The sequence below is a fragment of the Miniopterus natalensis genome, chromosome 13 (assembly GCF_054644295.1).
Source record: "Miniopterus natalensis isolate mMinNat1 chromosome 13, mMinNat1.hap1, whole genome shotgun sequence".
In the NCBI taxonomy this organism is placed as follows: domain Eukaryota; kingdom Metazoa; phylum Chordata; class Mammalia; order Chiroptera; family Miniopteridae; genus Miniopterus; species Miniopterus natalensis.
In genome coordinates, this window is record NC_142093.1 from 2,434,943 (window position 1) to 2,458,023 (window position 23,081).

Below are 23,081 nucleotides of genomic sequence, written 5' to 3' on the forward strand. Positions count from 1 at the left end.
CGGGCGGCCGCCTGCCGCGGGGGCACCGCCCGAACCCCTCCTTCCGGGGGCGGCTCCCAGCGGGCAGCTCCCGGCGACGCGGGCCCGAGGGGGGCAGGTGCGCGGCTCGGCCGACCCCGCCTCGCAGCCGCGTCGGGGCGCCCCGAGGGCAGCGCCGCGGCCGCACCTGACGGACGAGAGGCGGCCGCGGGAGGTCGGGCTTCTGCAAACGGGCACGAAGGAGCCTCCCCAGAGGCGACCGGTACCGCGGGTCTGACCACGGCCGGCGCCGCCGAGGAGACCGGGCGGTCCCGGACTGCGCAGGCGCCGCTCAACACGCCGCTCGCCCCGCCCAGATATCCGGCCTGCTCCGCCCCCGCTCGCCCCGCCCCCCGCTCGCCCCGCCCGGATATCCGGCCTGCCCCGCCCCCCCGCTCGCCCCGCCCGGATATCCGGCGTACCCCGCAGTCGGCCGCCTATGGCGCTGTGCGAGGGGTTGGGCGGCGGGAGCGCCCTGGTCTGGCCCCGGGTGTTGCTTTTCGGCGACTCCATCACCCAGGTACCGGCGCTCGCTCGTCCCGCCCGCAGGCCCCGGCTCGGCCCTCAGGGGGCGGGTCTCTCGGGCGTCCTCGGCGAGGTCCCCGCCGGGAGCCGCGGGCCCGCCTCCACCGACGGCCGCCCCGCCCGCACGCGGACCCGCGGTCCCCGCGTGGCGCCGGCCGCCCAGGAGCCCGAGCGCGCAGGCGGAGCAGTTGGGTGGCGCCCGCGGTGGCGTCCGTGGTAACCGCCTGCGCGGCCCCGCGTTTCCGGTGCCCGCGGTCGCGGCCCGCGCCGCTCTCAAGTCCAGGCCCGGCCCCGGCTGACGCGCGTGAGCGCAGCGCGGGCGCCCCCGGCCCCGGAGGCGCGGGAGGCCGGGGTGGCGCCCCCCGGCCCGGGGGTTCGGAGCAGCGGCGGCGCGTGTCCCGCCGCCTCCCTGCCGGGGGCGGGTCTTTCCGCCGCACGTGCTGGAGTCGCCCCCGCGGGCCCCCTCCGGGCAGCGAGCAGGAGCCGCCCCGGTGCCCGCGGGCGGAGCCGGCCGAGCCCGCGTGACAGGCCCCAGCACCAGGGAGGCGGTGCTTTCACCCAGGGTCCTTTCACCTCTCAGGGAGGGAAAGAAATTGGGGAGACACGCGCCTGCTCCAGAGGGGGCGCAGCGTAGAAACACGCCGCCGTGGTCCCCCGGTGCGTAGGCGTAACTCCTGGACCGGGTTCCGTGTGACCGCTGGTGACGGGGCCACAGGGCCGGGCCGGAGGCCTCCCGGACCCGGAGCGCGCCCGGGCCGAGCGGCGCGAGCGGCTCGGCGATTCCCGCCCGGGGGGTATAACGTTGCTGCACTTCCACTTCCACGCGGAACAGGTGATTTTATCTCCGGTACTGAGTTTCCTGAGCAGCTTTTCTAGATAAGCGACCGGCCGGGTTCTGCACTAGCCGCCGGCGCGAGCCCCCCCAGGAGAAGCGGCCGCCGGGGTCCAGGTGGGCGGCGGTGTAGTGACCCCTGCAGTGACCCCCAGCAAAGCAAGGGGAGGCCGTCGGGAGAGCCAAGAACAGCGTCCCGCCTCCTAAGGCGCCCTAATCACACCAAGTACTAACGGGCCTTTCTCTCTTCAGTTTTCCTTCCAGCAGGGTGGATGGGGAGCGGCCCTGGCTGACAAGCTGGTCAGGTGAGCAGTTCCTACCTGATCCTCCAGGGTTGGCTTTTTAAACACATTTTCTTATTTCATGGATTTGAGAGAGAGAAAGAGGAACCCTGGCTGCCTGTCCCACTAATGGGCGCCCGCTCTGCTCTGCGCGGCTCCTGGCCGGGCCCTGGCCGGGGATGGAGCTGCAGGCCTGGGGTGTGCGGACACCACGAGCAGCGGAGCCACCGCCGGGACCCACGCTTGAGTGTTCACTGATGGGAAATATCAGTGCTTCTCAGGGGGAGAGAGTGGAAAGGACCCTTTCAGTCTCCTGGGGCCTTTCCTAGTCTGTATCTGGGGTTGGACAGGACGAGGGGCAGGCCCCAGGGCTCAGGAAAGCACTTTGCCACCATGTGAAACCACACCCACAAAGCTGTGAAAAACGCGAAGGGCTCGATCCCAAACCCCCCGCTGTGCACCACGGGGAGGCGACAAGCTCTGCAGTTACTGGGGTGGGCGGGGATGAGTTAAGTGATTAGTGAGTTCAGTTGAAAGAAAGAATATATTAACCCCAAGTTTGGATAGAGGTTTTTTCCTCCAAAATTCTCTTTATAAAATATATCAGGAAATAGTGATTTTGGTATTTTATTTGTCAAACTTAAATATGTGGTAAGGAACTCATTAACAGGGAAACAATGCCCCAATTCAAGAGGTTAAAGCAAATATTTAGAAATGTTTTCCACTTTATAAACAGTGGACACAAGTATTGTTTGGGGTGTCAGTTAACTGATCAGCGGGAATGCTGCCTTTTCCTCCATTAGAAGAAATAAGCTGGATGTGTTATCAGCTTATCATTTACTTGATAACCTTCTCATCGGTGTAACTAGCACACCAAGAAAATATACTTTATTTCTAAATTTGAAACGTGCTTTAAAAAAATCTTCGCTTTCTCCTTTATTTTTATCCCTGAAACTAGAAGATGAAAAACTGACCTTCCCGCTTTTTCTAGTCCTAAATACTTTCTGTTTAAGTCGACTAGTCTGAAAACATGAAGCCATCCTTTAATTCCCCAGTTTTCTCTGCTGTGAAGGTGGGGGTGGGGGTGGGGGAGAGTAGCTGACTCCTACTGAACGCTTACCAGGTGCCCGAGACGGTTCAAAGGGCTTGGTGCGCAGGCTCTCTTAGTCTGACTCCTACGTGCGGAGTAATTCGTTCCCCTCCGCCTGTTACGGCCGAGGACAGTGAGGTGGAGACGGAACCAGGTCACAGCTGCGCCCAGGCGGGCGGCTGGGCTGCAGAGCCCCGAGCCTCGGAGGGGGCGGGCGCCTGCCTCCGTGCTGGGGCCGAGTCCGCACCGGTGAGCCTGCGTAGCCAGGTGCCTGGAACACAGCACGTGCTTTTACTTGACTAACCCCACAATTGTTTAGCCCGTTAACCTTTTCTGAACAAACAGAAGTTGAAGAACTGTTCAAATGGCCTGAAAAGCTCCAGGAATTGCAGATGTTTCACCAACATATTTTCAAAACTAGTTAATTTTAGTACTAAAATCTGTCAGAACTGGAAGCTTACAGGTGTGAGCACTAAACGACCACTTAATTAGATGGTTATTTTTTGGAATTGAGAGTAGTTATGGGAAGAGACAGAGTTGGAGACAGTGGTTATAAGGCTGCTGTACCTTATTTATGTAACTTCTCAAAGCCTCGTGTTGAGGTAGAGCACAGAACTGCTGGCTGCTGCTGACCCCACAAGGAGGCCTAACCTGGATGCATTGGGCCCCACCCACAGAGAATATCTCCCTCCCCTGGGCACACTGACATCGCCAAGCTCACAAGAGCCTACTTAAGATGTCACAGTGGAACAAAAGATAGAAGCCAGGCAGAGGTAGATAATTTGGTGCGCTGGGCCCATGTTCTTCCACCAGGCAGGACTCCGAGAGGAACTAGGAGGTGCTGGGGCATAGAGGGTTATGTTACAGGGATGCTGGAGGGGTGACTGGCAAGGGTGGCATCTTCTGCCTTCACTGCTGAGGGACCAAACAATCCCAGTGCCCCTCCTCTTAGTACCAGAGCAGACACCACGGCAAACACCTGCCCTTCTATTGGATGCATTCAGCGTGTAGCCATGTTAACACTTGGGGTGAAGTTTTGCAAACCTAGGTCCGGTGTCTGCTTCCGCCATTGGCATGGCCCTTGGCTGATTCCATTTTAATTTAACCTAATTCCCAAGCCTGGGAGTTATTAAGCGACGCCTAACTGCCCTGTACTGCCTGCTGGCCAGTAACAAACTTAAAATATACCAGTGTCCACAGTGACATCTCTGTTTTGTCATCAAGATCTTTGTACGCTCATCACAAAATCATTTTAACAGGTCTACTTAAACCTTTGAAAGTGTATCGACACATTTCAGTGCTTGTTTAGCCTTGTTTTCTGTGCTGCAGCAACTAAACCATTACGACAGGACTCATCCTCTGAGCATTTAAGAGTGTTCCACTTCTAAGCACTGTAAGTGGAGTTTTTTAAATGGCTGGTCAGCCTTTTGTAATCATTACACACAAACACATTAAGAATCACACAGAAATAAATGGGCAGAGTACTTTTGTTGCTGTGCTCAGGACTTATAAATGCTGAGCACTTTCACAGTCAAGCCAGTCCCCTCCGGCCACTCTCGGCTGTTGCCAGCTTGTAGCCACAGTTACTCCCCGGTGCCCTGGCTTCTCTCCTTAGCTGCTCATATGTAGGAATTTGAACCACACACTAAAATGAACCACATCAACTTGCTAATCATAGACTGAACTCCAAGGTTTTTTTAAAAAATATTCTTTATTGATTTCAGAGAGAGGAAGGGAGAGGGGGACTGGGAGAAGCATCAATGATGAGAATCATTGATCGGCTGCCTCCTGCACGCCCCCTCCCGGGGATCAAGCCCAAAACCCGGGCCTGTGCCCTGACCGGGAATTGAACCCCGATCTAAATCCTAGGTTGATGCTCAACTGCTGAGCCACACAGGCCGGGCCAAGATTCTTTTTTAAAACAATTTTTTTATGGACAGCTTCAAACATCTACAAACATGTCTGTGGTCACAGCTAGTAACTGATGGAGCTGGGATTCCAACCCAGGCCCCCAGCTCCAGAGCCCTGCTTTGCCTTTTCATCAGACCACACAGTACTGGAAGTCAGATCACATGTTTTAGAAGGAAAAAATGCCTGTTTTAAACTGAAACACAACTAATGTATTTACTAAAACTATTTACTCAAAGCAAAACCATGGGGTGATAATGACGGGTTATGAGAACAGGTTTACCACTTGGAACTGCTGTTCCACTCTGGTGGGGGATGCTGATGGAGGGAAGCTATGCAAGGGGGTGCAGGAGGGAGATGGGAACTCTGTGCCCTCCACTGTTTTGCTGTAAATCTAAAACTCTAAAAGTCTATTAAAAATACATTTATCCCCTAATCAACAAACCATTGTTACATTTGAGCACCTGATTATTAGTGACTTTCTACCTATGATACTTTCTTAGGTTAATACCCATCTGCTGTCAACTCCATTTTAAAAGTACCCCCTGCACCATACATGAAATCAGGTGGTCTGTAGACGAAACTACCACCCTTCTCTTGGCAGTGACTCGTCACTCTCACCGAGGATATGACAGGCATACCTCTATCTTGAAATGACTTAGAACAGCAACTTAGGAAGCTTTATGTGATTGCTCTTACCAAAGAGAAACTGGGAGGGGGGCACCCTCATGAGGGGTTGGCTATGGGATTGAAAAGTTTTGTCCGCAATTCATTTTTAAAATATTTTTCATTTCAGAAAATGTGATGTTCTGAATCGTGGATTTTCAGGCTATAATACCAGATGGGCCAAAATTATCCTTCCAAGATTAATCAGGAAAGGGAATATTTTGGACAACCCAGTAGCAGTTACAATTTTCTTTGGTGCCAATGACAGTGCACTAAAAGGTAAAGGCATTTTTGTACTTTCCTAGTTTGTTTTCATGTTACAGCAAACTTAAATGTATATTCTGGTTACTCATCTCCTAATAGGTGACATTTTGCCTAATGTCTAATGAGTTAGTTCCCTGAGTACTTATGTGTATTTCTTCTGCCTTTAACGTCTGTGAATTTTATTCCCAACCTATTTTTCATACATCTGGTTTGTTGACCTCATTTCAAACACCGATGTTTCCTGGTCTTGTAGTGCTGTGCTCACTGTCCGGTTCTTTTCTCTCTGGTTGGTGTTGGCAGCAGAGGGCCCAGGTGTGCACCTTGCACGAGTCTCACTGATGCAGAGAGTAGCTGGGGTGAGCCCCGACCCAGGCGCGGCCTGGAATCCTGGGAGATGGCACCCCAGTTAGGACTGCTGCGGGAACTAGAGGGGCCAGGCCGAGGCCTCTGTCTGTCCCCTTCCCGCTGTAGCAGGACAGCCTCTTCACCATGCAGAGGAAGGTCAGCCTGGACTTGGGGAAGTTGGGGGTCCCCTCCCAGAGGTTTCTCCAGGGCCCCGCTTCTCCCACAGCAGGGGTGTGGCCTGCTGCTCACAGTCACATGGCGGGGACATCTCCAGTGAGGCTGGAGTTGGGGGAAAGACCATACATTGCAGGAAGCAGTCGAGACTGCAAGCTGACTACCTGGGAAAAAGTGGCGTCATATCTTCACTTAACATCTCTACCAGCAGAAGGAAAAAACTCCAAAAATAGAATTTTTTTACAATGGTGAAATTTTATCAAACTTGGGACAGGGAAAAACACTAAGCATAGAAGCAGTGGAAGGACCACAAAGGAAGAAAAAAGGCTTGTGAGATAAAGCCGCTCATGTCAAAAAACTGCTTCAAAGAGAAAAATGACGCACTGAGAAAAATATTTGCAAAAGTAGGCAGACAGAAGGTTAACGTCTGTAATGACAAAACCAAGAGATACATTAGCTCCAGTAGAAACACGGGCAAAGGCAGGAATAAGTAAATCACAAAGGAGAAGTTTAACAGCCAATACATGTTTTAAATGTGTGAAAACTTCAGTTATCCAAAAAAAATGCAAATTACAAGGAACTTTGGGGCAGGCACCAAGGACTTCCCTTGTCTGGAATGCAGGCAGGTGCCATTTGCCCCAGGAAAGCCCAGCATGCTGCACCAAGGGGAAAGCGGCATCAACTGTGGGTCCTGAAAATAAATCTCATGTTTTTGAGGGCTTTTTATGGAAACAACTGTTCACGATATAAGGTTATGTGAAAAAATGCAAAATAGGGTCACGTCTTTAATATAACGCCTTTTTAAAAAGTGTACGTAGTAGCTACATGGGAGAGACTGGAAAGTAGTACATCTAAGTCCCAACAAGTTGTCTCGGTTGTAGAAGGATCATGAGTGGTTTTACTCTTCTTTGTAGTTGTAGCCACGTGAGGTTTGCAGGTGGCCTGCAAGGAGCTTTGTGGTGCCCGTGTGAGCCCATCTGGAAGTGACCCTGTGCAGCCGCAGCAGCAGTGGTAGCAGTGGCCGGCCGAGTCACTGAGTGCCTCCTCCGTGCAGGCGTTGACCTAACTGCCCGCAGACCCACCTGGTTCATTTGCAGGCACCTTGTGAGTTAGACCCTGTTATCCTACCAGTGAGGAAACAGGTACAGAAAGGCAGAGCATTTGTCCAAGGGCATGTGGTTGGTCAGTGATAAAGCCAGGAGACAGCTGGCAGTCTCATTCCACAACCGCTCTTATTTCTTTATAAATTCAACCTAATAACCATATGGCCACAAGTGGAGAAAAGACGAGGGCATCTCCCAGACCTGAGCCAGAGCCTCTGAGGTCCCGGTTTGAAAAACCGCACTTGACCCTTTCCCCGGCTCTGGCCTTGGTGCTGAACAATGTTAATTTTAACTGCCACTTAGACAACTGTGCGTTTGCCTGAAGTGTCCACGTTCCTCCTGAACAGATGAGAACCCCAAGCAGCACATCCCCCTGGAAGAGTACGCGGCAAACCTGAGGAGCATGGTGCAGTACCTGAAGTCCCTGGACATCCCTGAGAGCAGGCTGGTGCTCATCACGCCGCCCCCGCTCTGCGAGGCTGCTTGGGAAAAGGAGTGCCTGGCGCAAGGTGAACAGACCTGGGCCCGCGGCCGAGAGTTCAGGTGGGGTGGTGCGCCCCAGCCTGTGGGCTCCGGTTCCTAGGGCACAGTAAACTCGTCTTGGTCTGTGTTTGCAATCAGGTTAAAGAAAAAAGGCGTAGCTTCCACTGTGTCACACCCGAGAACTCCTGATGTAGGAAACTGAGTTGCTTTGGCTGAGTCCGGCCGCCCGGCCTGGCATTTGCTGCCTTGTATTTCCCCAACGCCACGGTGCACATGAAGCCACTGAGAACTGTGCAGACGGCTGAGCAGGCATCTCAGAACAGTCAGTGTGGTTCTCTGCGTGGTGCTGAGGCTCAGGGAGTCTCTGTGCCTTTCACACTGGGCCACATTTGGGTGTTTTCCTGACTCCCCAGCAGCGGGAGGTGTGTGCTGCAGGTTGCCTTGCCCATTTCTGCCTGTATGGGACCCTTTCTCCACTCTGCCACACCTGTGACACCTCCCTTCAGCAATGGAACCTTTCTTTTCCCCAAAACAAAGGCTCCCCAGCACAGAGGCACTCAGGTGTAAGGGCAGCTCCACTTCATGAGGTTGAGTGACTGCACGCAGCTCTGGGCACCCCAGCACCAGGCTTCTGCCCCCACACGGTGCCAGGACCTGGCCAGGTGCTCAGGGTACAGAAATGACTAGAGCCCAGTTCCTGCCCGCTGGGCTAGTGAGGGAGACAGTTAAGTAGGTGTCGGCAGCAGTGCAGTAAGTGGTATTACAGAGAAGGTCTAGTGAAGGACTGAAGCAGGACCTGGTGATGTCAAGGAGTCGGGAACGTGCCCTGGGGAGAGTACAGGGAGGAGGGAGCTAGGATGAAAGGCCCTGGGGGTCTGCTCAGACTGGTGTTGGCTGCCTCGGGTCGCTTGTCAGGTAGCAAGTCCTTTGTTGCAGGAAATGCTCCTGCTGAGCTGGATGTGCAGGTGTGCGAGTTCGGACTGTCAGTGCCTCTCAGATTGCAGGCCACAGCCCCTTCGTGCTCACAACATGTTTGCTGTTAGTTACAACATACATTTTTTAAGTGGAATAGAAAAGAAAAAAAATCAGTATCTAGAACACAGGCACTGTTCTGTGAGGTTTGTTTCACTTAAGGGTGTGCGTACTGAATGCTGGTGTTAAACATATTGCTTACTTTAGTTTTAGTCGCCAAGATTAGGAGCCATCGGGCACGGTTCTTGTGTGGTCCAAGATCAGCAGATCAGCATCCCCTGGGAACTGGGTAGAAATGCACATCCTTGCAGGTGATACTTACATACACTCAAGTTTGAGAGTCACCAAATTAGCCTGGGCCCAAAAAAGTTCTTTTGGGAAACACTCAAGCCCACTGGCTTATGTATTGTCTGTGGCTACAATGGCAGGGCTGACGAGATGCCCAGAGACCATACACATGCAAAGCCTAAAGTACTTACTATCCAGCCCTTTGCAGGAATGTCTGCTGACGCCCGAGTTAGCCCAAGTGACCTCTGTGGTCCCTTCCAGCTCTTATCTTCTCTGGCTGAAAGTCTACAAATGATTTTTCCATTATATCGCAGTAGCTTCTTATTACATCTAAAAGTTCCAGGATCCGGCACAGCATTCCTCTGCAGCTGTACCCCTTACTAGCCTCCAGACCTCTGTTCAGTGTCCTCAGGAGGCCATGGTGACCACGAAGGCTCCCTCATCCCCGCCCTGTGCTGGGGAGCAGTCTGCGAGGCCCATCCTCATGTTACTCTCCAGGCCCCTTGCTGGCCCACGTCGGGTCCATAAGCCACGCCTGTTTACTGAACTGAGAAACGTCCAGGTCAGAACCTGCACCAGGACCAGTACCCGAGTTTATTGGCTGTCACCTGGATTTGCTCTCCTCAACAGGTTGCAAGTTAAATCGCCTGAACTCGGTGGTTGGCGAGTATGCCAACGCCTGCTTACACGTAGCCCAAGACTGTGGGACCGACGTGCTTGACCTGTGGGCCCTGATGCAGAAGGATGGTCAGGTAGAGTGGCTTGCCTGGTCCTTTTGGGGTGAGTAGGATCACACAGAAGAGACTCAGCTGTGCATGGCTCCAAGTGGGAAAGACAGTCGTCCCTTTCACCAGCGAAAAATGTTGGGGTGGAAAGGAGAGGCTCCAGGACAGCATGTAGCCCCAGCACAACCTCACTGGCTCCTTAGCTGCATGCAGAGGAGCCCCAGTACTGGTCAGGGTGGGCACACGGTGGAATCAATGCGCAGTAAACGGCTCACATTTAAGAACAGCCAGGCTGAGTTCTGTATAATATGGCCTGGGGGAAAGTTAGAACTCATGGGGCAAAACAATTTAAGTGGAACGCTCTACCAGTCAAAATTTGTATTTTGAGATATTGTAGTTCAAATGGCTTTGTTTTTAAGTCTAGAAAATGCAAAGCTTCTCCTGAGATGGGAGAGTTGTGCTGCTAGAGAAAAGGAAGTTGCTCTTACAGTCCTTTCAGGTTTAATACACTGAGATCCTAGAACTGAGAGGGTCATTCCATCTGAAACAGCAGAGATGAGAAGATGAAGGAGCAGGCAAAGTGCCCTGAGAATCGGAACCCAAGTCTGTGAAAGTGGGGCACCAGCAGGCTAACAGGATGGGGAGCTGTAGCTGCAGGAAGAGACTCGACCCCAGTAGAGAAAGAGCTCACATGGTCAATGCTGCTGAGATCAGGGCATGGGGGCACTGACTCCCGTGTCCCAACAATCGTCGTTCCAGTTCTTTCCTCCTAATAACTTGCCTGTCAATTTAATACCTAGACTAAGGAGCAAAAATAAATTGACACACTGGGCCTTTTCACATCCAGTTTTTCATTTTGTTGGTTACATTAATGTACCATGTTCACTCGTTAAGCCTCTTCTTTGAACCGCTGACCTGGAAGGACGTCTCAGCTCAGGTCTTCATGGTGGGAGCTTTCGGAAGCTCAATCCACAATGTGCCCATAATCTACACAGGGCGTGGGATCCCTCGATGCGCTCATGCACACAGCACTGAGGCGCTGCTGCGGGGGCAGGGGGTATAGACCAGGGGCACAGCGGAGACCGGCACACACCTGTAACCAAGTCCCCTCTCCCGACAGGACTTCTCATGCTACTTGTCAGATGGACTACACTTGTCACCAAAGGGAAACGAGCTCCTGTTCTCCCACCTCTGGCCTTTGATCGAGAAGAAAGTCTCTTCCCTGCCACTCCTGCTCCCTTACTGGCGAGACGTGGCAGAAGCAAGACCAGAGCTCAGTCTTCTCGGAGATGGGGACCATTAGGCTCAGAAAACGAGGCTGTTAGTTTACAGAACAAAACGTCACCAATGCACCACAATCCCAAGACAACTGATCAAAGAGTATTTTCTCAAGCCTAAACCGTTGCTCCTGACCCTGGAGCAAACACTGACATTTGCTACCAAGATGAATAAAAGTGTTATTTCTCAGGGAAGCTTTGTACCTCTTCTGTGGTTTTGATACTTAATGTTTATTGATCCATGCAGATGTCGCCAATGCCAGAGCCACAACACACCCTGAGCAGCTTGTTGAGTCTATAAATGGAAACAAGGTAAAGACGTTTTGTTTTTTAAAAAGTTGATTTTATAAAAAATGGTTTCCTTACATTCAGCTGGGAACTGCTTCACTCTCAGACATACACCCACTCACCTTACATCAGATCCCAAAAGTGTAACTAAAATATAAGAATATTGTGACTAGTGAAAAGACAGCAAATACCACAAGGTACAAGTTCAAGTATTACTGTAACAGGTATCTGCGTAACAAACGTCCTCAGGGGAAAGGACATCATTTGTCACAGGTTTGGTTAATTGCCCTCAAAGTTTGTAAGTTACCTCATTTAAAACACGTTGGCTGGTGAGCACATTTCAGGACTTACAGGGGAAAGCTTTTAACTATCATTTTAAGGAAATCAGAATCCCACCTGATGACTTATCCTTCACATAGTAAACGCACACCATCCAGAATCCTGAGGCACTAAAGCAGGAAGCAATGGGAACAGCCTTGCAGGCCAGGACCACGGGTGTTTAAGAATCACTTTGTAGGGGCTTTAACCCAGAGGCCACCCCACTTGAGGGAGGAGGGGTCACCATGCGTAGTGGCGTAGCAGGCCCCACCACCGATCACCTCGGTCACAGTCCAGAGCAGTACCATCTGCCCAGGATACCAGCCTAGACAGCCAGGACTACAAGCGTGAGGTGACGAGCCAGTCGGGCTGAGCAACTCATCAGACAGCCTGGACAGCAGCACCCAACCACCCAGTGTGACACGGGGCGGAGTCACCCCAGTCTCCGAGGCCCCAGAACCACCCCCAAAACATGTAGCTCTGGGCCGTGAACAAGGGACACTGACCAGCTCCGAGTTTTGCCTTGGGGCCACCCCCAAAGGCAGTACAGGAGTACAAGCTGGCTGCATTCAGCCAGTGCTGCTACCAAATTCCAGTCCATCGGGGTTTGGGCAGAGGACTGCGAAGCAGTGCCCCCCCCCGCCCCCCCCAGCATGTCATCCCCACAGGACACCCAACTCTCATACCCAGGATGCCGGTGACTTGAACTGTTAAGTCATCCAGGAGGAGCCTCCCAGACTGTACCCCAACTCCACCAACATCGATGTGGGCCCTCAGGAGACCCCCAAGATTGTCCAGATCAAATGCAACCTCTCCTATGGAGACAACAGTCACTCCCCCACCTGACCCCTGGCTCAAGACCCCCTCCAGCTCCCAGCAGAGCCAGCACAGCCGGGGCCCGCCCCCGAGATGGCTACCGGTTCTTGAAGCTGATGCAGGCAGAAACAGAGCGGCGGGAGGCTGGTGCTGAGAGATGGGCAAGGAGACCAAAGAGAACCACCTCTCTAAAGAAGTCTTAGGAAAAGTCCTCAGGGCTGTGGACAGTGCTCAGCTACTGATGTCCCAGGAATTCCAACAGTATTAGAGATACATGAAGATCCTTACAAAACAGAAAAACTGCCCAGCAAATTAGGGCCCTAAACAGTTGGCAGGATTCTGTAATTCAGCTACCTACTACTTTAACACGTACTGTAAACTAGGTTGTTTTAATTCTAGAAAGTACTAACCTTAGAATTCTGAAGAAACATTACCCCAAATTATTCCTGAAGTTAGATGTGTAATTCTCCCTGCTGGAAAAGCTCTGGGTAACACCTAGAACCAGACCCCACATTTGGAGATAATACACAGCTCGGGTTTTTTCCTTTGTCTTTACTTGAAGGCAAAAAAATAAATTATTCTGTGTTCCAGTTGTCCTCACAAGTAGCTGCTAACAGCCTCGTTTTCATTACACTTCATGAAAGAAAAAACTGCTATCTGCCTCATCAGTGCTGCCATCAATACAAAAGGTCAATTTACAAAAACGTAAATACTTATAACCTAATCCAGCTGTATTTTTTGCTTTTGCACCACAGGTTGAAGGACATTTTAAACATAAAAAAAACAACTAAAACCTGAAAGCCTCAAAATAAGCTCGATTCACCTTACCTGTTCACACAGAAAGGGCCTAACCACAAAGTGTGTATGCGAAGGAAGTCCAAACACATGACCAGCATCTGCTGGAAGTCACTTCCTTGTTTCTCCCAGATCTTCACAAAATCTGTGAGTGACTTTAAGTCAGATCTATAAAAATACTTTGCACACTGAGGTCGAAGAGCTCGGGGCACCGACCCCTAGACTAGCACTCTGTTTCTTTGCTGTCAACGCGATTCTGCCGCTGCAGCTTGAAGGACGAGGCCTTCTCGCTCCTGGTGACAGGGTGGTCCGTGAGATCCTCAAACGACTTGGCGGCTGTGCTGCTGTTTGGGAACGGGTCCTTCTCAAAGCCGTCCTCCTCCATGTGCGAGTCCGTGCTGGGGTCTTCCTGGATGGTGTCCATTCGCTGGTGGTCCAGTTTCGGAGCTGCAGGCACCAACGGCATCACCGGGGCCGACTGCAGGGGCTGCAGGGGCTGCAGGCGGCCTGGGGTCTGTGGACCAGGAAAGGGCTTGATGATGCGAACTGATGCCGAATCCATGCTACTTAGCATTTCAACATTCTAGAGAGACGTGGGAGCAAAAGGTGAGTGGCATGTCTTACGGCTCCAGCTCACCCAACCAGCGGCCTCATGCCAAGGAAAGCACTGCGTGAGGTGCCTTCAACTTACAAATGACCCAAAAAGTTAGCTTTCTAATGGCCCGACAGCTGACCATTGAAGACCCAAAAGAGAACTTATTAACTCTATCAAGTTCAGATCTCAAGACAAAAAAAGGTGTCAAAATATTAACTAAGTCGGTGCTGACTGAGTGACTCCTGGCTATGGCTATGGGGAGGGGCCAAGCAGCACATCTCTATCCATGGTCCTTGCTGTACAGGTCACAGGTCTTTACACCCAACCTAGGTCTTTCTTGCTGCAACCAGACCTCCAGCAGCCACAGGAGGGCGCAGCTGGGTGGCCAACTGAAGGTCCTTGCTTAGCAGGGTCTCACTGTGCAACTGAAAATTACTTTTTGCGTGCGGCACACTTACGCTGGGGTGAGACAGGGACAGAGACTCATACTGCTTATCCAACTTCTTATCCTAGAAAGCAAAGAACAGGAAGGTCATTCCCACAATCAAAGTTCAGTTAGGTCTCAGTCCACACATTGAAGAACTACTTGAGTTGGAGAAAGTGGTTGCAGGTTCAGTGGACGAGAATAAGTTTGTTACATAAACTCTAAGTCCTGCCACCATCCTAGAAGTGTTTCCTTTGCACCTGAAGGACACAGGTCCTTTTTGGTGTTCAGTGAGGCAAGGCTTAAGTGCTTTTTCTGGGTGATTTCCCACCAGGGGCAGAAGGACAGCAAGGGCATCTGCGTTTGTGTCCAGTCCCTGCCTGTGCCAGGGCAAAGCTGGTCATAGGGATGCTGGGGGGACACTACGGGGGCTGTGCCTGTGCTCTCACCTGGCACTGGCCTCATACTACCCAGCCCTCCACGGCCTAAATATTCTTCTCAGCTGTTTCCAGAGTTCCTATGGCCCAAACTCCTGAAGAACTGGGCCTCTAACCTGCATCTTACTTCTGCAGAAGGCTGACCACATGGTTCCATCCATGACCCCATGTCCCTGCCTGTGGCTGACACGTCACATGACAATGGGCACCAGGCAGGAGGCTGAGCTGGCAAATCTAGGCCCAGGCAAGAGAAGCCAGCATAAACACTCCTGAGAGCCAGGTGTGCTGGAATCTTCCAGGCGCTCACATGGGGGCAGTGCAAGTGGAAGCCTAGGTCTGACTTCCTCATTGCACAGAAGACAGGCCTCACTTCCAAGGGGAGCAAGGGGAATGGTCTGTAAGAATAAAGTGCCTGGAGTCCCTCAGACAAAGCCCAGTTCAACTTGCTGGCTGCTCCTCACTTTGAAAGAGAATGAAAAGACTGCTCGCTCTCATTAGCTGGAAGGGTTTGGATACCTGTAGGTAACGCCAAGGTCTGGGAATGCGGGTGTTTGATGTTTGCTGTTATAACAGCCTGCAAACACTCTTGTTTAGACACTCCAGTCATCAGAGGCCCCAAATCCGGCTAACCAGTCTCCTGTGCTCAGAAGTATAAAACTCCCTAGAAATTCTGCACAAGAATAAAATATCCACACACAGAGAGCTAATTCTATTAAGGGACTATCAGCTAAGCTCTCTGCAAGACACGCTTTCCCCGGGATAGCACCAAAACTTCAGGCCAGGTTTTGTTCAGAACAAATTTTATCTTTCCCAAAGATTATACGGCTGAAGTTGCTCAAAATTTTAAGAAAATATTTCATTACTTACAAATGATGACTTACCACACAATGAACAAGAATGCTCAAAGGGATCCAAACCATCAAGGAGAAAACCAGGACAGAGCCCACAATGTTGTCTGCTAAGAACTTCCCTGTGAACAATTTCAAAGAGTGTCATGATCAAAATACGACTCTAAAACTAAATGCTCTGAGAACATTACCGCTGCGACGAATGCCACAGGCCGCTGGCTGGATGCTACTGCTGACTCAGTACAGAAGGGAGCATCTGTGCCACCTGAGACCTGACCATCTCCCACACCACAGGCCCCTTTACAGAAACAGCCCTGGTGATAGATTAGTAGAGGATCCCGGGAGTAACGGTGGGAACGGAGTCATTATAGAACAAGGCTTGTGAAGACAGTGCTGTTGCCCTGAGTGCTGTTTTTGTGACTAAACTCTAAATCGTGGGCCCTAGAGGACATAATACATCCTTGCTTCTGCAAAATCTGAAGTCCTTTTTTAAATAAGTAATTCTTTCACCAAACAGGATTTAGATTTATAGTCTGTAGGACTGAACCATGCTTATACCATTGTACGTTCACTAACTACTGATTTCCCTTGTCTAAAGATCTGTGCATCCACACTACAGGGCAGTGGACCTATGAGTCCACTGGTTTTGAAACAACTTTGTTTCAAAACAAAAGTGGTGAATATTTCCATCTTCTGTTGCAGGATTAGAGCATGTGAGTCTGAAGCCACACTTTCCAAATATCACTGCAGAAACCAGCTCAGATCTAAGCAGACAACCCCCAGGGGAACCACCTACTGAAAGTATTGATGCTCAGCTGATCAATGAAGTCCCAAAATCGCTCGATGACATCCTGCACTCGTTTCTCACATTTGCCCTATGAACAGAAAACAAAGCATTATCCCTAAAAGAAATGCACTTAGAAGCAATGTGACTTTACAAAAGTAACTAACACGTGAAAGGCTTCATGAAGTCAAACAGCTGGGCTCTTCTCTGCGCAGGCACTAATTTGAGTGTAGTGAGTATAAGAATGGAAGGTAAGCCACCACTGACGCTTGACAGCCAGTCAGTTTCTGTAAGTGGATTAATTTAGAATCACCCGGAGACAAAGCTCGAGAACACCAGTGTGTTAAAGGTGAGCGTTCCAGTGAGGACAAGACTGATCGCACCCCCATGGAACACAACCTGCGGCCTGGAGAAGCTCTTGAACACTAACTTCTGTCCTTGTTTTGCACAAATAAAATTATGTCTCTAGAGAACAAAGGGTCTGACTTGGGTGGGTCAAGCTGCTTCTAGATCTTTCCTATTCGTTCAGCACCTGTTTTAAAAATCAAACCTTCATTTTTGCAGTATTATCAATTTTATAACTAACTGAGAAAACCAAGTAATCAGCATCCACTGCCCCAAACCAACCAACTTTGCCAAAGCCCCCGCCCCCCCAAGACCTGCCCAGTCTCTGGACTCAGGGTCCCCGCTCTGGAGAGAGTGCCTGAGTTCCTGAGAGCGCCTAGCCTTTGCTCATAGGTTGTGCACACACTTACTTCACTGTACAGACTCACAAGATCGAGCGGTGGGGGAGAAGGACATGGCAGCACCTGTGTTTTGGTTTCCTTCCATTTGCAAAATCGAGTACTAACAATAAAAAAACTTCCCACGTGGCTGGTACAGAAAACTATACATAAATACTCACATTCATGTCACAAAACCCCACTGTACAGGGCTTCCCTTTCCTCAAAAACAAGTTCTTCTGCTCAGCGTCGACGTAGGGCACGCAGCGGCCCTCGGCGTCCCTGCAGCACACCTTGCACGAGTTATCCGTCTCTGAAACCAACAGGCCAACAGCTGAGTTTTCTTAGACCTGTGGCTCTCCTTCCCTGCTCTCCCTGCTCCCATGCCCTCGAGGAGGAAGGAAAGCACTTGGTTTTTATTTCAAAAGCTAATCCTATCCATATTCTACCCCTCAAGGAATAACTTCTGAGTTCACGCTCCTCAGTCCTGAGTGGAGGCCACAAAGAAAAAAAGTTACACAGGAAAGTTTTCCCAAATGAGTAAAAATCAAATTAGTCTCTATTTTATAATGCAAAATGATTCCCTTCGTCCCAACGTTATTACACTGCTGCCTACAACCCCTGGCTTCTCATGTCAAGGACACCCTAGGAGGCCAGGGCTCCAGCTAGACAGAGCTGGAACAGAGCTGCCACCCTGCAGGTGCGGCTCTGAGTGACCCATGTGACAGGAGCACGGGGGGCCTGTGCGTGACTCCCTCCACAGAGGCCAGCCTCTGAGAGCATGTGGGGACAGGAACAACAGAACATCAGATAAGCCGCTGGCACCCATTTGAACAGCAGAAATGCCCAGCAAGTCAGCTGGCAGTGAGTTGGGACACACTTCACCCCGGGGCAAGTCAGAATTTACAGTCACCGAGATCAACCAGGACACTGAAAACAGGAAAAACTACTGGGAAGGGAAAGGAGACCTGCCATTCGTTCATCACGTTTCCAGGGCCTTTACTGTGTCCTGCTGGGCACCCTAAGCCCTGTGCCACTCACTCAGTAGCATTTACTTGGCATCTCCTGTGTTATCTTCTTTTACACGTTATTCCACCAAGAAGACCACTGACTCTGCTGTACGGATGCTGAGTTCCCTGGTTGTGATTTCTGGGTTCGTTGTTTTGAAATCAAGAGAACTCTCTCTGGGGTGGGGCAGGAAGCTCAGAGCCCAGTCAGTCCCTGAGGCCCCTCCTCAGACCCAGGGGCTCCAAAAATAACATGGAAACCTGAGGACAAGTCCCTGACAGCCTAGCATGATGTCGCCAACCATCACATCACCAAAGAGGCCCCTGGCCCAAGGCATCTGGCAGGGAGCAAAGGGCAGCAGGCCAGCCCGGCAGGGGCAAGCATCCTGATCAATGGCCAGTCCCGGAATCAGCTCTCTCTTGAAGGAGCATCACAGCCTAATGCCAATGGGACATAGCTCCTGCTGCTTTCATGGTGTGTATGATACAGGGAAGGAGAAGCGAAAACATACCTCCACCCAGACATCACCCACAAAATTCCCTCCTACCCTAACCCACACTGGCCACATGGTCTGAAAATGTGGCAAGACGGGTGAACAACAGGACGGTTTTCACAGATAAGGTGGAGGAGCCAGGATCTGAATCCAGAATCTGTCTGTTTCCACATACCACCCTGCACCCCATGACTGCACTGGGCTCTCACCCTGTCCTCAGCAGCAGTGAGCGGCTGACACTGCTGGGCCCCCAGGTGAGGGATGTGGCTGGGCAGACACAGGCTACCTTCTCCTCCCCGCAGCAAGGCCATGGCGGGGACACATGCTCACCGTTGCATGCACAGGACTCCAGCTGCTGCTCCCTCTCGCAGAAGGGCACGCATTTCCCGTCTTTGCACTTGCCCAGGTCCAAGCACACTGTATCATCCTCGGCGTTCCCGGGCGGGGGGCACTCACTGCTGTTACCTGGAAGCACCAAAAACATCTACAGTAGAGTATCATTTTGGCATGTTAAAAACATAGACACAAAACAGTACATTGTGTTTCAAGTATATACACATATCCAAACAAACGTTAAACATGTTAGAAGGATGCCTCAGAGAGGGAGGAGAATGAAGTGAGAGAAATAAAGCGTAAGAAACATAACGGGTCTGCTCAGACCACTGACAAGTGTGCCACGAACTAAGGAGCATAATCAACTCAGCTCCACATAGGAGGTGAAAAAAGGGTTGTTTGCATACAAAGGAAACAATCCTGTTTTCCAAACACACACATCCCCACTTCGGCAGTTTTCCAAGAGAACCATCAGGAGGACATACCTGTGCAGTAAGACACGCCTTTGCAAGTAGCGTTAATGGCCTCTTGGCACTTCTTCTGGGCGGTCTCAAACTGACAGTTTTTACAGCAAGGACTATTCCTATCACTGCAGAAGAGCAGACAGGGCAGTTCAGTCAAAGGAGAGCCCACAGCGACACTAGTCATGTTACAGGGCCCTGAAGCTCGATCCCAGGGGAAGGGAAGGTCTGGCGGGGTCACCCACTCCTGCATAACTGACTCGCCAGGGCGGGCACCACCTGCAAGCACTCTGTCTGCCGTCCTATGTGGAACCCGGCAGCAGCAATGCAGAGAATAGGTGCAGGCTGGTCCAAAGTGACTCGTCTTTAAAACGTGGTGTTGTCCTTGGTTTTCATTCGCTTAATATACTTAATATAGTAATTAAAAGAAAAAACACAGGCCTGGCAAGGCAATCAACGGTCAAGAAATGAGGCAGCCCGAGCCCTACTCCCTATGAGTATTTACAACGTTAATATGCACTGGAGGCAGTCGAATCTGTTAGTCCCCATAAACTAAAGCTTTGCCTCTACTTCTAAGGCAGGCGCTAGGCTCTCAGTGGACATAAAAATGGAAATATAGGTACTTTCTAACTTGTAACCTGCTTCCTCCACATTTAGTTTATGCCATTAAAAGGTATGACATTAAACTATTGTATAGACACAAAAAAATTCATTTATGTCCCAGGACTGTCATTTTGGTTGTTTCCAGTACTTTGCTGTTATAAAAGAATGTAGCCATGAGCATCCTTGTTAATTATCAATCATCTTCCTTTACATGTTTCCTGAGAGAAGTCTTTGACCTGGGGGACTGCTCTATAGCAGAGGGTGTGAGATTAGGGATCCGTTATATATGTCAAACTGCTTCAAGGAAGCACTTTTCTTGCTGTAAAGAGCAAAGGGGGAAACACACACACACACACACACACACACACACACACACGACCTCTGATCGATTCCAAAGCCCCTGCATTTTCAATCTGCCATGACCTGGCACCCCACACCCCAGCCCCTGCCCCCCAGGGCAGATGTCCCACCTGCACTGGACACCCTGCTTCAACGTGCAGTTGTTGTGGCAGCAGGTGTCATTGTTCAGGTACATGATGCCAGGGTCACACTCCTCTCCTTCGTCCACCCTGGAGTTCCCACACACTTTGTTGCTGCGTTCTTGGAAACACTCCTGGGCCTTACTTTCAATGGTCTTATAGATGGACTGCTTACTGCAGTTTGAAAACATCTTAAGAGAAAAAAGGCCACAAAGGACACAAAATAACATAAAAATTCATTCCCACATTTGCATCACTTCTCTAAACTCTGAATGTGAAAGTCATAATCAGAGCCTCCTGAAGTAGACCAAGGTCATCACTATCACCCCTAAATGCCTGTATATGGAACTGAGTTATCTCCCTCTGTAAAATGCTAAAAAGCTATACCCCCAGCCAGTCCATCCAGAGGATGAGCAGCCTGGCACAAGGGGAGAGTCGTGAGCTCCACCAGACCATAAGCCACCCCATCCTCGGGCATGGCACCACCATGCCCGTGACAGTGAGAACTAGACACAGACCATCGTCTTCCTAGACAAAACATTCAGGCGTGCAAATGGTCGGTTTCCAGTTTTCTTCCTCTTCTTTCCCTGGCTATTGGTATGAATGATCCATGTTTAAAATCTTTAGGTAGTTAACCTTCCTAAGAGGCTCAGTATTACATGTAGTCTATTGAAAGATTAAATTCCAAACTGTTACCTAAACATTTTCATGGGTCCCCAAGGTTTTAACAGTCTGAGTTTTCTAAGGTGACCAGTGCCTCAAAAGGAGCGTCTACCCTAGCTTCCCCTCTAAATCTGGGACGTCTGACCAGGAGCTCTAAAACAGAGTCCATTTTCCAAACCATTTGACATGACGAAGGAAAGAGGTAGAGACCTGGGGAAAACTCAGTATACTTATTTGAGGTGGGGTCTCCACAGTTCTCTGCAAATTGCTAAAATAGCTTCACTTTCACCCCAGACAAGAGCCACAGAGCCCCTGAGGAGTGGAGAGCACAGGAATCTCCAAAGGTGACAGTGACCACTGAATCCAACAAAAGGAACACTGTCAGAAAGCTATCTAAGAGCCATCACCTGAAACAGAAATACAAACTGGACATTTTTTAAGGATCTTCTAATTAATTGTTATAGTAAAGATATATAAAGGGCCTGGCTCCAAAGAGAAGCCAGGACAAATACTTAAGCATCTTTCCTGATTAGAGACGACTCTCTTAGCCCCTCCCCAGCCCTAACTCAGCAACAAGAGCAGTATGCTTTCCTCACACTGATGTTGCTGTTTAGCTCCAGGTACAATGACAGGACCAGAAACCTATGAACACTCTTAAAGTCTCTGAAATTGTTGACAATATCTCAAGAGTCAACTCATGTGCCCTATCAGAAACCCTCACTGGTGAATTGTTCATGTATGTACTCGATACACAGTTACTATGTGCCATGTACCCCCACCAGACACTGGAGACAGAGCCATGAAGAAGACAAGGGCCCTTCCCACAGGAGACTTAGAGTCTGGCAAATTAAGTATTTTGTTGCAACAGTTTATGAAAACATGCAAATTGTGAAGTACTGTAGAGTTTAAATGAACAAGTTTAAATGAAATGATAGGAAGTTTTAACTTAAAGCCTAAGCCCACCAGACCCTGCAACCTCGAACTCTAATACAAGCCTAAACTATTGCTAATTTTCCCTATAGCTCAAATCTACATGATTAATCTTGGTAACAAACAGCCCAAACAAAAGCTTTAACCAGATTTAGATGGAACACATTTCACTCCAAACACACAGCCAAGTTTCACAGTTCTTTGTCATTTGCAGTCCACCCCTCAAATGGACCTGTTCTGAGCTCTCGTTGTAATTAAATAGCCGCTCTCTCTCCTAGCCACGTCAGGAAGTTCCACAAGATACATACCTTATTGTTCTCGTGATCTCCACTCACAGCTATGGGATACATCACGAATTTTCCTCCCTGGTCCTCATTTGGGGCACATTCTGCTAGACCATCTGGATCATGTTCTGCTCCAAAATTGTGCCCCAATTCATGAGTAGTAACCAGGTCAGCTTCCTTAAAGATCATGCGAAGAAAACATTACTTCCCAGTACCCAACCTGCACCAGCTTCAGCCAGTGGGCCCTGCTGTCTTAAATAGGGTGTTGATTAATCGGATCCTGAAAAAATCCTTAACTCTGCTCAGGACACAATGGACTCTGCTAAAATAGCCACCTTCCCACATTCCCTTGAGGGTTTGGACAGCCACGAGACCCAGCTCTGCTCGGCCCGCTGCACACTCTCACACCAACCAGCGGATGGGTGGGGCTTCCAGACCAGCTTTGAAAACTGGACAGACTACGCTCTTTGTCGTCCTTTCTACAGCACAGAAGGAACCACGAGGTGACAACATGAGGACAAAGGCCTTGTGCTTCCAATGGCTGAGCAACAGTGGGGATGACGCTGGACCCCAGAGCGTCTGAGCTGCTGGAGCCCCATGGGACACTGTCCATGAACTTCTTGACTCAAGCCAATACACCCCTTACTTAAATCACTGTTTACTGGATTTTCCGTTATGTGGACTTTCTGGAATATGTCCAACACATTCCTAATGGATATATCTGGGCAAAAATAAGATTCTAACATCTTCCAGGGGGGAAAAACAGGTCACATACAAAGCATGAAAATGGAATGACTCCAGACTACAGAACATGAAGCGCTAAAGGAGAGTGGAGCAATGCCCTCCCAC

At 50.4% G+C, this 23,081-nt stretch overlaps 2 protein-coding genes and 1 pseudogene across 10 annotated transcripts in view; 2 read left to right on the forward strand and 1 right to left on the reverse strand.

Moving 5' to 3' along the window:
- Window positions 1-432: 432 nt before the first annotated feature.
- IAH1 (isoamyl acetate hydrolyzing esterase 1 (putative)) lies at window positions 433-16,815 on the forward strand. Of its 6 annotated transcripts, none has more exons than XR_015715508.1 (7): window positions 433-538; window positions 1,628-1,680; window positions 5,451-5,599; window positions 7,554-7,715; window positions 9,580-9,729; window positions 10,795-11,263; window positions 16,175-16,806. XR_015715508.1 is itself a non-coding variant. In XM_087823333.1 (7 exons), exons 1-7 carry the CDS (start codon window positions 458-460, stop codon window positions 16,178-16,180), a joined length of 666 nt encoding a protein of 221 aa, XP_087679459.1. In that variant the 5' UTR covers window positions 433-457; the 3' UTR covers window positions 16,181-16,815. The 6 variants fall into 6 exon arrangements, 4 of the variants coding, with proteins under 4 accessions (XP_087679459.1, XP_087679458.1, XP_087679456.1 ...); XR_015715507.1 differs by lacking the exon at window positions 16,175-16,806 and adding an exon at window positions 13,129-13,144; XM_087823333.1 differs by having other exon boundaries at window positions 11,199-11,263; window positions 16,175-16,815.
- Window positions 4,439-23,081, reverse strand: part of ADAM17 (ADAM metallopeptidase domain 17) — a 41,033-nt gene continuing 22,390 nt past the window's right edge. For 2 of the 4 annotated variants that reach the window (XR_001602209.2, XR_015715506.1), the window contains 10 exons: window positions 22,257-22,409; window positions 20,347-20,546; window positions 19,298-19,401; window positions 18,810-18,944; window positions 17,161-17,291; window positions 16,269-16,347; window positions 15,506-15,594; window positions 14,222-14,272; window positions 13,202-13,751; window positions 4,439-11,246 (listed from right to left, as the gene is read on the reverse strand). Coding sequence is in view for 1 of the 4 variants with exons in the window: in XM_016199162.2 (XP_016054648.2) it covers window positions 13,392-13,751; window positions 14,222-14,272; window positions 15,506-15,594; window positions 16,269-16,347; window positions 17,161-17,291; window positions 18,810-18,944; window positions 19,298-19,401; window positions 20,347-20,546; window positions 22,257-22,409 (1,302 nt within the window). In the remaining 3 variants the exon portion in view is untranslated. Of the gene's footprint in view, window positions 11,247-12,908; window positions 13,752-14,221; window positions 14,273-15,505; window positions 15,595-16,268; window positions 16,348-17,160; window positions 17,292-18,809; window positions 18,945-19,297; window positions 19,402-20,346; window positions 20,547-22,256; window positions 22,410-23,081 lie in introns of those variants that run through there. The other 2 variants (XR_015715505.1, XM_016199162.2) reach the window with 2 other exon arrangements.
- On the forward strand, window positions 11,704-13,034 carry LOC148091590 (disks large-associated protein 4 pseudogene; annotated as a pseudogene).

Bases quoted from the DNA above. Each gene is read 5' to 3' on its own strand.
- IAH1 (XM_087823330.1), top strand. From the start codon at position 458: ATGGCGCTGTGCGAGGGGTTGGGCGGCGGGAGCGCCCTGGTCTGGCCC. The intron at 5,600-7,553 runs GTAAAGGCATTT...CCTCCTGAACAG, and splicing joins CAATGACAGTGCACTAAAAG to ATGAGAACCCCAAGCAGCAC. The intron at 9,730-10,794 runs GTGAGTAGGATC...CTCTCCCGACAG, and splicing joins GCTTGCCTGGTCCTTTTGGG to GACTTCTCATGCTACTTGTC.